Source organism: Cyclopterus lumpus, chromosome 7 (genome assembly GCF_009769545.1).
Source record: "Cyclopterus lumpus isolate fCycLum1 chromosome 7, fCycLum1.pri, whole genome shotgun sequence".
In the NCBI taxonomy this organism is placed as follows: domain Eukaryota; kingdom Metazoa; phylum Chordata; class Actinopteri; order Perciformes; family Cyclopteridae; genus Cyclopterus; species Cyclopterus lumpus.
The window spans coordinates 6472701-6487982 of NC_046972.1; the positions used below are offsets into that span (position 1 = coordinate 6472701).

Consider the following 15282-nt stretch of genomic DNA (forward strand, 5'->3'; position numbering starts at 1 on the left):
TGTGTTTTGAAAGATGTCCATATTTTCAAGCGATTTAATATTGGGGTCTTTGAAGGACCTGCATGTTTAGTCTGTGTAGCCAGATTACCAAAATAGATCAGACCGTTATGAGTTTGAGATTTCATACACCTGTGCAATACAGTCTGAATGGAATTTAATTAAGTAAACATGATCACAAAATGAAAAACGTTGGGTTTTTTGCAAATCATTTTATTAAATCAGTATTTACAGGCAGTTTGTGTTCTCTCTCTCTCTCAAAGCTCAGCTAAATCTGTCACCTGCTGCTTTATCTCCTGAACTGAAATCTCTTAACAGTATTGTGAATTCTCCCCTCGGATGTATTCAATTACTTTGACCGACGGTAACAAAAAAAAAAACCTAGGAAGTCAAGACGTGATACAGGAGGCACAAGCCGAAAACCTTTTAATAAGAGCTTTTCTATTGATGCGCATCACTGAATATGGCTTTGAGATCTCATCTACTGGGCACAATAGTCCTGCTCATACAGGCCGTCGCTACCCCTCTGGTTCACAAACAGCGGCGTCGCCATGTTCCATTTCAGAGGACCGTCGGTTAGCCAACAATCACACGGGGTGAGGTCACCGTTTCCGACCAAGTTGCCAAGTCAGACAAAAGCAAAAAAAAAACTAAACCAGCATTCATTCATCTTGGGACGTGGACATCGTTTCAGTTACATCTCGCTGTGGAGCACCGCTTCTAACAAAAGTGCCAAAAATAGGGACACTTGCTGCTGTTTGGAAGCAATCGAAAACCCGCTGGAAAAATACAATCTTAGTTCAATTCATTCACGCGCACCTGAGTTTCCTACATACTGCACGTCAGCGAGAGACATGAAGAAACGAGCGCGCTGCTGACGAGGTGGAGATGTGACCGAAGCCTGTGAGCACAGCAGTAAATTCATCCACGAAACTGAACCTCTCGAGTTGCTGCCAGCACCACCTTCACATGACAGAGTGGATTTTAAAATGGGATTTTGATTAAAATACTGCACCGACATTGCTACCATCTCATACAAAAAGGCAGAAAAGCTACTTAGAAACAGACTTATATCCACAATCTCCTTTTCATTTATTTTTTTTTGCTTTTACTATTTAAATAGAAATAATTATGCGACAGTCCAACGAAGACAGCTGAAAAAGCTTATTTAAAAAAGAGGAACTGTAAACAGATATACAACTTGACACACATGACCCTCAGCCGCAACTTTTAAAAACAAATGGTAATATACATATCAGGGGTGTGCTAATAATGCTAACTCGGTTACTGAGCGGGTACCAGTTTAAGTACTCAGCTTTGGTGGCGAGTTTCCGCAGCAGACCTGGCGCCACAATCTGCAGCCCAAGATGTCAAAACAAAATATTTTTAAGACTATTTTATCACCAAACAAAGATGAAAAATATGAATGATTCCTATTTCGTTAATACTGCAGATGCTGATCAAAACAAATACAGTTTAAATGAACAGGTTCTTGGTGCATGTATAATGTAAAGCATGTACATATGTACTCTAGATATCAGAGCATCCCTAGTATAGATAAAAGACAAGCAAGAAAAACGAAAAGGAAAAGAAAAGCAAGCTAACATCTGGAAATTAAAAACATGGATTTTTAATTTCGATTACCAGCTCATCTCATTTAGCTATAGCCCGTCCCTTCTCCTCTCTCTGGCATCCTTTGTCCAAGTCTTTGCTTCTGCCTCGCAGCCGCCCTGATACGGAGCCTCTGGGCAATGGAGGAGGAGAGCGATGGAGGCGAGGGGGTGTCTCTTAGAAGGGATCATCACAGTGAGTCCAGAAGTTGTCCATTATCACAGTGTCAAACAGACTGGAGCGAGTAGAGAAGAGAGCACGTTTCCATTCAACTCTCTCCTTGAGTTCCTTGCTCCCCGCCAGTGGGAAGAGTCGGACAGCAGCCGCACTGCTGTCCGACTCTTCAGTTCGATATACAATGGAACTGAAGGAGGGAAGTTTTTTCAGAATACAGTGCTGCTGTTGCTCTGGTGACTCTTGATATCTCACTCTCTCTCCCCCCCACCCCAATGGCTGGGCGGCCCCAGGGCCCTGCTTATCTGTGCTGCCGGAAACCGTGAGTGCCGTCTGGACCGTCTGGCTGCCGGACAGTGTGATTGTTTGATCGGGTGTCTTCTGAAGGCAATGTAGAGTTATTGCGACCTGCCCTGGAAGAAAATCAGACCAACCAGGGAACACATTAACAACAGCAGCCTTTTAGAAGCGCCACTTGCAGTTGGCAGGTTTCCACACCGTTCTAGTTTGCAATGGATGTTTTTCTCCTGAGCTGTGCTAATTACAAGATCCCTGTATTCTCAGAAGAAAAAAAATCCACGTGAATTCAATCATGTGGTTCCCTCTTGGTTTTAGAGAGCTGGCTTCAAGATGGTGTTTTTTTGTTTTTGTTTCAGTGGCCATGCTTTTTTGTTTATAATGTTCGCACAAGTCAGCACTATTCAAATCCAACTGAGGACAAACTAAAATAGCGTCCTCTTATTCAGTTAAATAAATTATGAACTATTATTGAGAAACAGTCAGTCAATTTCTGCAAAGCTGCAGACAGCTTTCTGTGATGATTGTGAGGCTCCACCTCCAGTCAATCAAAATAAAGTTTTTCAAAAAACAGAGGCTCGTTTATAGCGTTCACATACTTTTTTTCTCCAACGAATTCAAGATTGCAGTCTACAAGTAGCACAGATCCAACAAACACATTCTGAGTCACAGGTCAAATGAATTTGAAAATAAAAGAAACACTTTGATTTGGTAAAAAGGCCAAATAAAACATGCTGATAAACACATTTCCCCACCCTCTCCGCTATTAAATAGTAAATATTTGTGGATTATTACCGGTCAGTGTTAGGTTTGTCCTGAGGCGTCTCATCTGGGCAGGCGCTGCCGAGTATTCTTTTCCTGGCCTCGGCGTACTCTGCCTCGCGCTGAGCCAAAGACTTGACCTGTTGCGTGGGCCTGTTCGGATTCGAGGGTGAGCCCAACGACCCATTGCTTGTAGGCCGCTTCAAAATGCGTATCTGAGGTGGGGGCGCCGCTGGTAGAGAGTCGTCCTGTATCACCATGGTCGTCTTCAGTGGAGATCGGGAAGAATTGTGACTGGACTCCCTAGAAGCAAACCCACAGGAGCCGGTGCAACCACAATTAGTGACAAGACAGACAGGAAGAGGCCGTGAACTGTGTGTGTACTTGGTACAGCATTTCTGAATAATTAGAATACACACTACAATTGAGTTCAATTGAAATCAACAAATGGATGTAACATGATTGTAAGTCGCTTTGGATAAAAGCGTCAGCTAAATGACATGTAATTTAATGTAATGGATGAAATAACATCATTTAAGTGGATCGAATTTGTGCTTCCCTAAAAAAAAAAGAAGTAATTGGCTCTTGGCAGAACACCTGTATGGTAAGCTGGAGAGTGACTTTTAGTACTGGTCAAACAAAAGTATTGTGTCCACGTGTAATAAATAAGCAAGACAGAGCAAAACAGCGTAGTTTTGAATGAAAATGTACACAATTGTTTAAAAAACAGTTTAGTTTTTTTTCCTACCAATAAAATGCCTTACGTTTCTTTCTGGCTGATCCTTAGCTTCTCTTCTAACCGTTTTTCCATTTCCTGTTGAGTGAGAAAAAAATAATAAAAAATACAAACATGAATTCATGAAAAACAAAACATAGTCCGACTGATTTTTTTGGGGCAGAGAGAAAAGTGCGGCAAGTAGCAAGCAAGTCGGAGAGCGGACGGAAAGGAAGATTCGGTTACAAGCTATTTATAAACGTACAGGACCGCTGCAGAGGGGTAACAGGAACATTACAAGGTTTGACGAGGAGCGTGTTTTAGGGACTTCCAACGCGAAGAGGTTTTAAAAAAGAAAAGAAAAAAAGTGAACTTCAAACTCACGAGCGCCGAACGGTCATGCTAATTTCTTCCCGGAGCCACGTTAAAGGGCGTCACGAGCCGGAGACATTCCGCCGAACCAACTCCACCAACGAGGGGCTAATTTTAGTGAAATGTTATCCATTTAAAAATGTGTGGCGTCATAACTAGCTCATCCCCGGAGAAGCAGTTGGCAACATGGCCGAAATTATTACCCCACAACAACTTGGAACAGGAAATATCCAAGTTAACTGGGCAGCTTGACATTATACAGTAGCGCGTGTGGGATATAAACCAGGCTCAGAACGAACGACAACCCGACATGAAACTAATCGTTAGCTCCCGCACACACTTAGCAAAGTTACTCGTCTTGACTTTTTTGACGGGGAAATGTCGACCCACTAAACCGAATCACGTCGCTGCTAGTCGTCGTTCACAGATCGGTTCGGTTCTCGCGTGAATGTTTAATATGAACGTTTTCAAAATGTTCAATTTGATACCGGAATGGCTCGTGGAAAGGCCTCGAGTCCTGTGTAACGTTTGTACTTGTGTGGACACGTTAAACAAACATGTACGTGTTCGTGTTAGCTTAGCTTAGGAGCTCTTCACTTCGTGGGTTTAGCATCTTGTTCCTACAACTGGTCCGTTAGCGGGGTCGCCGTTTAACTAAAAAACGGCCACGTTGGCGTCATTTCACCAGAAACGAGTTAGAAGTATCAAACATCACGTTGGCTCTTTGACGTCCGTTGGTTAAACTTCACGTGAAGCTCGCGAGCTAAACGTTGCTTGACGTTAACTCCGCCAAGTCTCTCGAAGCTAACGCTAGCTTTAGCCACATTGTTGGCCCGTGGGAGTCGTGAACAAACACACAAATAAATCAACGTTACGAGAACTTCCAAACGTCACCCTGGAAATACAAAGAAGCTCGCGACAGTACGTTCGCCTTTAGCTGGTGGAGCATCGTGCCTTTCATTATTTACCCCACTATCGGCGGCTTCCTCCCAACTTTCGGCGACCTCCTCATCCATGTTTCATTTTGCTCAGGCGCGCTGTAGCTGGACGTCCTGGGCCACTTCGGGTCCGCCTCTCCACCGTCCGGGCTTTGACATCCCCCCCCCCTCTCCACACAGCTGATTAGGAGTGGGACCAAAGTGACAGTCAACAAATTACGTCACGTTATTGAAAAAGTCAAAGACGCTTTTTACAATTCGCTCTAAACATCAGACGTGTGAACTATGTGAACGAACAGCGACTGATTCCTTATTTGCCACGGCCCTCGTCCCTATTTTATGGAAGCCCATTTCCGTCAGTATAAGACACAAATAAGATGAAAATGTACCTGTTTCCATCAATGAGCAAGTTGTTTGTAACAAGATGTTTAATGTTGAGATAAATCAACATACAATAAATGAATGTCATATTCCAGGTCTTGAGTCACTAATTGTACAATACAACATTAAATCAAAACGGCTTTAAAAAAAGGAGCCTTTTGTATCTCTTCTTGCTACTTAGTTCTGAAATATGATAATTAAGTAAACTCAAAATACCAAAGTAATGCATACAACAACAAAAAAGATTTAAACGTTTTACAATTGTTTAAACCTTTGTATTAATCATGGCTTTGGTATTTTTGAGTTTCCATCATCAATATTTATTACGTTTAAGGATGATAGCATGTTCCAATGTCCCCCTTTTTGAAAATGGGAACCACCACCCTGACCCTGGTCTGCCAGTCTATGGGCACTGTTCCCGACCACCATGCAACATTGAAAAGGTGTGTCAGCCAAGACAGCCCAACAATGTCCATCGCCTTTAGCATCTCAGGGTGGATCTCATCCACCCCTGGCGCCTTGCCACCAAGGAGCTTTTTGACTACCTTAGCGGCCTCCGCCATGGTAGTCCCCCCAAAGTCTTCAGGCGCTGCCTCCTCTCCAGGGGACATGTTGATCGGGTTTAGGAGTTCTTCAAAGTGCTCTTTCCACGGCCCGACGATGTCCCCTATTCGGGTCAGCAGCTCCCCGCCCCCGCTGAGAACAGCCTGGGGTAGGCCCTGCTTTCCTTTCCTGAGCCGTCGGATAGTTTATCAGAACCTCCTTGAAACTGAAAGTCCTTCTCCATGGCCTCTTCGAACTCCTCCCATGCCCGAGTTTTAGCATCCGCGACCACCGCAGCTGCAGCCCTGTTGGCCTGCCGGTACCTCTCAGCTGCTTCAGGAGACCACTGGGCCCGAAAGGCCTTCTCCTTCAGCTTGACGCACCCGTGTCCACCACCGGGTTCTCGGGTTGCAGCCACGACAGGCAACGATGACCTTCCGACCACAGCTCCTAGCGACTGCGTCCACAATAGAGGCTTTGAACAAGGTCCACTCTGATTCCATGTCCCCAACCTCCCTCAGGATGTGTAAGAAGTTCTTCGGGAGGTGGGAGTTGAATACCTCTTGGACCTCACTACACGTTTGGGCTTGCCAGGTCTTTCTAGCCGACTCCCCCGCCATCTGATCGAACTCCCCACCGGGTGGTGATCAGTTGACATCTCTGCCCCTCTCTTTTCCAGAGTGTCCAAGACATACGGCCGCAGATCAGATGATACGATTACAAAATCGATCATTGATCTACGGCTTTCTGGTACCAGGTACACATATGTTCGAACATGGTGTTGGCTAGCTGTGACTAGCACAGAAGTCCAATAGCGAGACACAGCTCGGGCTCCTCCCAATCACCCCGAGCCAGGTTTCTCTGTCATTGCCCACGTGAGTGTTGAAGTCTCACAGCATAACTATGTAGACTGCACGAGGCGCCCTTTCCAGGACCCCTCCCACTGACTTCAAGAAGGCCGCATACTCCAAACTGCTGTTTAATGCACAAATATCAACTGTCAGCTTCACACAACTTCAGGGATTTCAGAGAAGACCTGTTGCTCATACATGTGGCTGTTACTTGAAGTTGCCAGTCAGTTATGACAACCAGATTTTCGACATGAAATGAACCACGTTTTAGAAGGCAACTTCTAAGGATCTGTCTAGACTTTTCACTTTTCTTTTTTTTCTTTTTTTTCCTTCTACGCTATAATAATTATGTGGAGCATACATGCACATTATCAAGTAACAGACACAACAATACACAGCTCTGTTGAAACAATAACTAACATTGAGGGAGCCCTGTGTACTGTGTAGTTTTATGCCTGAGCTCCAGTGGAATACCTGTACTGAAGCAGCAGAATTTGACATTAAAACGATAGAGATAGCGCTAAAGTCGATGTTGACTTCGGCATCAGAAAGTGACGTGAAAGCAAAGTCAGACCAGTCTGTTAGAACCACAGCTTACTGGCAGAATGGTGATAGTCCGTCAGTCACACAGTAACATCAGTCACCATGTGATCAGACCACCATTTATTGGGGTTGCCTTGTAAAGCCAGCTTGACCTGTGTTGTTTAACGGTTGAGTTTGTAAATTTGATAAATTAACTGCAAGCAGACAATGTACATGCAAACAGCAAAATATGTCACCCTGTCATGGACAAATTCAAAGACGAGTAAATACATTGTAATTACATAGTGATTATAAAATGTACATTTTACAATCACAGAGATATCTGGTCAAACTTTCAAACAATACTATTTGGCCCTCATTTGTTTATAAAGGAATCACACAAAAGGTTTTGCTAACTTGTGAAAATAATTTGTTTATTTTCATAAAACATGAACATTACAGGGTGTACCTTGGGCATGACAGGGTGGACATGTTGTGAAATGTCATTGAATGGCCTCATAAATGGAAATGATGTACAAAAAAATGTCAGAGGTCCTTTTACCATGGAGGGGGACATTACCAGTTGAACAGACTGGTTTTGATCCACTCTACTTGCATGCAGACACTGAATAAAGATGCCCAAAATGAGCCATTAATGTGGCCTTCTAGTGTTAAACTATGTACATCATTTTGCAGTAAAAGACAAACATTCAACTGTTAAACAAAAAGAAAATGTTTTTAAGTGGAGAAGTTGATTGAAAAGAAGACTCGTTCAGAGAGATCACTTCAAGGCGTCTCCAAACAGTCTCTCCCTTTCTGCAGAGACGTGGCTCAATTCTGCAGTTGCTGTTCCACATACTTCCAAACAGACCCTTCAATCTGTACAGAGCGCTGATGATAGAATAAATACTATTATATAATATATAACAATATCATTATTGCACTAGAATAAATATAAAATTGCACTAGAATAATAAAATTATTGCATTAAAATACATATTTGTAATGTACTAGAATAGATACCATTATAGCACAAGAATGTATATAATTATTGCATTGGAATAACTAGAATAAAATAAATACAATTATTGCAGTGAATAAATATAATTATCAAAAATATTTTGAGCAATCATGGCATTTGAGAAGCTGAAACCAGATGATGTTGATGATTATTGTTTCAGCACTTATACTATAAATATGTTCATGGATACACTATCTACTGTATATATGTATATTTCGTTTACTCAGAATGTAGCTGTGTTTTTTTCAATAAAACATCTTGAAAGCACCCTTTGTTTTGACTGTATTAATACATAGAAAATTAAATAATCAAACATCTAGATATGATCAGCTGTGCGCATACACATCTATACAATAAACATCTGTTGTTGTGCCTTAACATAAGAACAACTGTAGCATGATATTTGGAGATCAGTATCTTATTTTCATAATTAAAGGAAAACCTAACCTGAGGAGGTTTTGCCACGACAAGACACTATTCTCAATTTGTGTCAAATGTATTCCATATTTATTTGAGGGGAATATGAGGTGTCAGCAGTTTGTATACAAACATTGACAATAACGAGGGCAAACAAGCCATAAAACATCCAGACAAAAAAAGGACCAGATAAAGAGTTATTACAACTCATTACAATTCAATTCAACCAACATTTATTTTCAATTCAAAGGTGCCAGTTTCCATGAAACTCACACACTGGTCTTCTTTAAAGAGACAGACACACATGCTCTAGACTACAAAACGAGTGTCCATCTGAAACACACTGGTGCAGGCTTAATTAAGTCACCGCTGCTGAGTTTTCAGAGAATATGGACCAAACAGGAGTCAACGTGCAATTTGCGGCTCTGGCCAGCAGAGGGTAGTCTAGGCCTTTTACCTTGTTACCACTTTCTCGCCATCTACAGTGCAGCTTGTCAGAGTGATTACAAACAACTTCAAAAATCACATCACAGGTACTTCACTGCTGCAGGATCACAGCATCATTGATGCTTTTAGTTGAAACTAACATCGACAGAATGTTCTGGTTAAAGCTCAGCTAAAAACTTGAAAGAAACCCAAAGCCAGAGGGCATGGGGGATATTTACAACACCAAGACTGGTTCAGTAATCAATATACTAATGAGGTTTCTTACTCACAGACCCATGGCAGTCCTAAATCCCCAAACTGCATTTACTTGATTACATGTAAACATTGTGAATTGAAAAATGTGGGTGAAACCGGCAACACCATGGATCTGGACATCTAATTTGGATAGCACACATCCTAAAGGCCTGAAGGAGAGATCGAAGTGGCGTGGTGTGGCGCGGTGAAGGACAGCGACAGAATCAAAATCCCCGAATTCCCCAACTGGCCCGTGCCTCCTGCTTCTAATCCATGTTTCCCTGACTCTCTCATACAGCCGTCCCTGTCCTTGTATCTTAGGCCCTCACTGTAATCACCATCTGGAACTCATGCCTAACCCTAACCGTGTGTGACCTTTGACCGCAGTTCATTTTCCACTACTAACAGTGGGCTCACACACGGCCAGTTAATAATAATCATGTAGCACACTTTGTACAAGTATCCACAGGCATCCAGCCACAATGAAAACTATCAAATTAACCCTTTAGATGACACATGATTGAATTGTGTGATGGAGCCTGATTGTATTCCAAATAACATTTGGAAATTGAAATGAACATGATTTGGCTGATAAATAACATGATTGAAACAAATAATTCATAGTAATGAATTAACAAACATGACATACATGAATTAAGTGACATTGTTTCATTAAAAAAAGGCAGCGTAACTTCATTAGGACATCAAAAAGCAACCACGTCTGTCTTGGAATGTATGATGTACAGAGAGGCCCCAGTCAACGGCAAAGAAGATGCTTCACATCTGTCCTGCCAGCAGCTGGATGGCCTGAGCTTCAGGGTCCCTGCAGCTCATATAGACATCATGTGTTTCTGTTTGCTTGCTAGTGTGACCTTTGACCTCTGAGTGCATCAGCAGCTCACCATGTAAATATGTACAGTTATTTATTATTAGCAGCAGCATCCTCGGCCGCCTTCCTCTTCCTGTAAGCCGTGGACCTGGACATAGGTGGTCCAGTGGTCCAGGAAGAGGAGGCTGACCAGCAGGAGGAGGGGGGGGGAGGACAGCCCTTTGACTATTCATCAAACAATAAATCACACTACAGATTATAAAACACCTGCAGTGTTTAACTAGTAGATTGTATTAATAGTTTAAAAAAAAACAGTTTCCCTCAAAATCAAACATTGCAGCATTTCTTTCAGGCTTTTTTTTTTTACTGATAAGTTAAAGTTTTACTAACAAATCTCAAAAAAGTCCACACAAGGGATTACTTTAAGTTTAACTAAGTTTAATTTGAACAGGTAAATTCAAAATCTAAAATTTGTCAGAAGTAAATGGACATAACTAAACAGAGCTGTGATGTTTTACAGTTATTTGACATATAAATGGATTGTGAGTACATTGAAGACTACTTTAAACGTGACTTTACAACAGATGAAATACTTAAATTGCTGTCTAATTCACGTGGGATTGTACTAAGCAAACGCACCCTCTGGATTAGGAAGAAGCAGCATTAATGGCTACAAGCTTAAGCCATTTGGAATTGCAATCAGCGGATGTATTGATGGGTTTTCCAGAAAGACGATATGGCTTGAAGCTTACAAAACAAACAATGATGACAGACTCAGACTCGATTTAGGAACAGAAAATTGACATATGGCTGAAATGCAGAGGCATTTTGGTCATCTACTCTTTATATTATTTGCCTCCTAGGAAGAACTTCAGGAGGTTGTATTGACACTGTAATGGTGTAACAGACTGGAACCCAAAAGCACGACTCTGAGACAGGGGTAACAAAGATGATCGTAGGTTGGGTTAAAAAACGGGAGATCAGTCCGTGAGGCAAACTAGTCCAAAAAGGGATGATCAGGTGTGAATGGCCGGGTCTGAAATGACGTGAAAGTTAATTAAACCAGCAAACAGAATGAAAACAACTAACATTACGGGGAATTCGTGACAGACTTGGAACCACCACAGAGTCTGTCAAGTCCACAACTCACAATCACCTCGTCCCTCCATATTGCATGCAGTCCCTCAGCTGTACGGAGGCAGAGATTGTTGTACCCTGTGGACCTGGAGAAAAAAATTCAATAAAAAAGAGACTGAACTGAACTCCGTATGTTGGCTGACGACACCGGTAGTTACAAACATAAATATATATTTTTATTGCTAGCGGAATTATATCTGCTTCCTCGTTATCAAAATTGTGTCTTCCGATAAGAGAGGAATCAAACACTGTGACAGTGAATCGGAGAAGATATAGTTGTGCTGATGTGACAAAAATAGCAATGAACTTGATGTTTATGCCTGCTTTTGGTGACACGTTGTCTTATTGTAGCCTGAGATTCTTCTGCTTTCGGGTATGATCTCAGTATTTGGTTATGCCAAAAGTCAATTTTACTGTACAGATCAGACAGAAGACTCATGATTGTTTTTTTTAAGGTCACGAGTTGAACCAGCCTGCAGGCTTGTAAAGGTGTCATAGACCCTCTCTTGATCCAGAGGTGTTGGCTAACTACAGACCGATCTCTAACCTTCCCTTCCTCTCTTAGATCCTTGAGAAAGTAGTCGAAAATCAGTTGTGTGACTTTCTACATCAGAATAGTTTATTTGAGGAGTTTCAGTCAGGATTTAGAAAACACCACAGCACAGAGACAGAACTGGTGAAAATTACAAATGACCTCCTAATTGCATCAGATAAAGGACTCATCTCTGTACTGGTATTATTAGACGTTAGTGCTGCGTTCGACACCATTGATCATGACATCCTATTACAGAGACTGGATCAGTCGATTGGCATTTCAGGTACCGCACTAAGTTGGTTTAAATCCTATTTATCAGATCGATCTCAATTTGTATTTGTAAACGATGAAGCCTCAATGACCACCAACGTTAATCACGGAGTTCCACAAGGTTCTGTGCTTGGACCAATTTTATTTAGCCTATATATGGCAGTTCAATCCCCGCCCAAGTCGATGTGTCCTTGAGCAAGACACTTAACCCTGCATTGCTCCCCGTAGCTGTGTCTACGGTGTATAATGTAAAGTGTCTTTGAGTATCTAGAAAAGCACTATATAAATTAAATGGATTATTATTATTATTATATGCTTCCTTTGGGCAACATTATCAGGAAACACTCCATAAACGTTCAATGTTATGCAGATGATACTCAATTATATCTATCGATCAAACCAGAGGAGACCAACCAGCTCGCTGAAATTCAAGCATGTCTTAAAAACATAAAAACATGGATGACCTGCAACTTCCTGATGTTAAACTCAGACAAAACTGAAGTTATTTTACTGGCTCTGAAGACCTCAGAGATCAATTATCTGGTGATGTGGTTTCTGTAGATGGCATTGCCCTGGCATCCAACACCACTGTAAAGAATCTCAACGTTATCTTTGACCGGGACTTGTCCTTTAACTCCCACGTGAAGCAAATCTCAAGGATTGCATTTTTTCATCTATGTAACATTTAAAAAATCAGGCACATCAAAAAGATGCAGAAAAGCTGGTTCACGCGTTTGTTACTTCTAGACTAGATTACTGCAACTCCTTATTATCAGGCTGCTCTAATAAGTGTCTTAAGTCTCTCCAGAATGCTGCAGCTCGTGTACTAAAAAAAAGAAGAAAAGAGATCACATAACTCCTGTATTAGCTGCTCTGGACTTTGCTCCCTGTAAAATCAAGAATCACTCGTGGTTCCTAGAGTCCTAAAAATTAGGATGGGAGCCAGAGCCTTCAGTTATCAAGCTCCTCTTTTATTGAACCAGCTTCCACTTTCAGTCCGGGAGGCAGACACAGTCACCTCATTTAAGAATAGACTTAAGACTTTCCTCTTTAATAGTGCTTATAGTTAGGGCTGTCTCAGGTTTGCCCTGGTCCACCGCCTTGATATGCTGCTATAGGCTTATAGGCTGCTGGGGGACATTTTAGGCTACACTGAGCTCCTCTCCTCTTCTCTCTCTCCTTAAGGACACATGTATGTCCCTTCATTGCACATTACTAACTCTACTTCCTCCCCGGAGTATTTGTGCCTTCTCGCCTCATAGGGTCCATTGGACCTGGCTGTGTCTGAAGCCGGTCCTGGCTCCTGGGTCCTGCCCCCACTGCCTCCTTGCCCATGCTTCCTGCATCCAGCCCCTGTCCTGGGCATGGCCTCCTTCCCAATGGCCCTGCCTCCTTCTTTGTGCCTCCTGCCTCAAGGGCCTGGCCTCATTGGTCCGGCCTCTTTCGCGATGCATCCTGCCTCCGTGGCCCTGCCCTGCTGATGCACAAGTCTAGGACTTTTGATCTTTCAGGGAGAGCCTGTGAGGAAGGTGTGAACATATTCTTTGATCACCCAGGACCAAACTCTATTAGTTCAAGTCTTATTTTGCAAATTATATTCAAGGTTGTCTGTTGTAGGAAGGCCCTGATGAAGGCCACAAGCCAAACAACAAAATCTATGACGTGACCTGAAATTGATACCATTAGGTTCGCAAAGGAAGCGCAAATAACACACAGACAGAATGTGAACTGAAGTGGTATGGTGTTTATTTGAAATGCAAGAGGGATTATTCATTGCGGAGCAAATCCATTTCAACAATTAACAGTAGTTTTGTTCTTTTTGTTGTTTGTTTCCACATTACACGTTGAGCTCAATATTTCACGTTAGTGAAGTCAGGAGTTTTTGTTTGTAATGCTGTTATACAAACTGAGTTTTAGCGGAAGGATTAAAATAATTTATTGCGTTAATACTTAAAGACACAAAAGACTTTGAAGTTCTATGTTGGCTGCTGAATCCAGATCATCATAATTTAAAGGACTTTTAATGCTCAACCAGCGTCACATTGACCCTTGCAGCAGTGACAACCCTCCGAAAAGACAAAAGAACAATGCATGGTGATGGCAGTCTGGGTTAAACACGGTGGACATAGTATCCTGTCACGTATCCTATGACGTAAACGGACACCAGTGCAGCCAAAGCTCCTGCTGTCTTCACTGCGACTCCCCATCTGCCGTTACACACTCTGTTGTAGATACTGTGAATGTAACAGGGAGAGAGAGAGAGAGAGAGAGAGAGAGAGAGAGAGAGATTTGTCGACCTGGTTTTACCACATTGTCACTTCATTTTGACTATCAATGTTTTACAAAGCTTACTTTCTTATTTTGCATACAAATAGTGTCAGGTTTAAAAGCTAATTTTATATTTCGTGACTTTCTTTCATCAGTTGAGTCCATTCATGTCTCAGTATATAGTTTTATCTCGTCCACTCTATAGGTTTGCTCTTCAGTGGCGTCAGAAAATCCTCCACCATATGAGAACTTTCTGTGTGATGGCTCACCTCATCGAGGTAGACTGTGATGCCTCCACGTTCAGGTTGATGTTGTCCTCGTTCCAGCGATCATATTGCACGCTGCCGGCGCTGCCGGCGCTGTTGGAGTCCATGAGTCCTTCCTCTCCTCAGAGATGTATCTGCAGCCTGGACAATGGACACACAAACTGTCCATTAAGGCCTCGGGACTACACAGACAAAAGAGGTTCAGTTGAATATGGTATCGTTATGACTTATACTCAGACTCATCCCCACATTCAAATAAACATATTTAGTGCTCACCTGTATGAGTCTGAAACGATTAACCTGCAAGGAAAGCTCTGCTGCTCCCTTTTAAAGCCACGAGTGAGAGTGAGAGAGCCTGCTGCTTGGAATGAGACCTTGGTCGTCGTTAGTGTGTTCACTGAGGTCAGCATGTCATAAATCCATTGCTTGTACTCCAGCTTTTCTTATATGACTCTTTCTTAGTGATAAAGGGCAATTAATGCTGCGTGTGGTTTGTTTGGCTCCGGTTTCATCACATCCTGTGCCGATAATAGCCTGCAAAGCAAAAATACCTTTGTGTTTTAGATTTTTATGATACTACCTCCCCTGTATGAAAATGTGATTCGGTCAAATATATATCACTTAGTTATGGGCTTCAGAATGTGCTGTGATATATTTTAAAAAACAATGTAGTGCTGCCATTTGTGAAATTCCCA

At 42.2% G+C, this 15282-nt stretch overlaps 1 protein-coding gene across 2 annotated transcripts; it reads right to left on the bottom strand.

The window, feature by feature from the left end:
* Positions 1 to 1092: 1092 nt before the first annotated feature.
* Positions 1093 to 5053, bottom strand: szrd1 (SUZ RNA binding domain containing 1). Of its 2 annotated transcripts, none has more exons than XM_034538342.1 (4): positions 4897 to 5053; positions 3606 to 3655; positions 2875 to 3144; positions 1093 to 2195 (listed from the first exon to the last, which is right to left on the bottom strand). In XM_034538342.1, the coding sequence occupies exons 1-4, from the start codon at positions 4942 to 4944 to the stop codon at positions 2084 to 2086; spliced, it is 480 nt and encodes a 159-aa protein (XP_034394233.1). In that variant the 5' UTR covers positions 4945 to 5053; the 3' UTR covers positions 1093 to 2083. The 2 variants fall into 2 exon arrangements, with proteins under 2 accessions (XP_034394233.1, XP_034394234.1); XM_034538343.1 differs by having other exon boundaries at positions 4883 to 4982.
* Positions 5054 to 15282: the final 10229 nt, after the last annotated feature.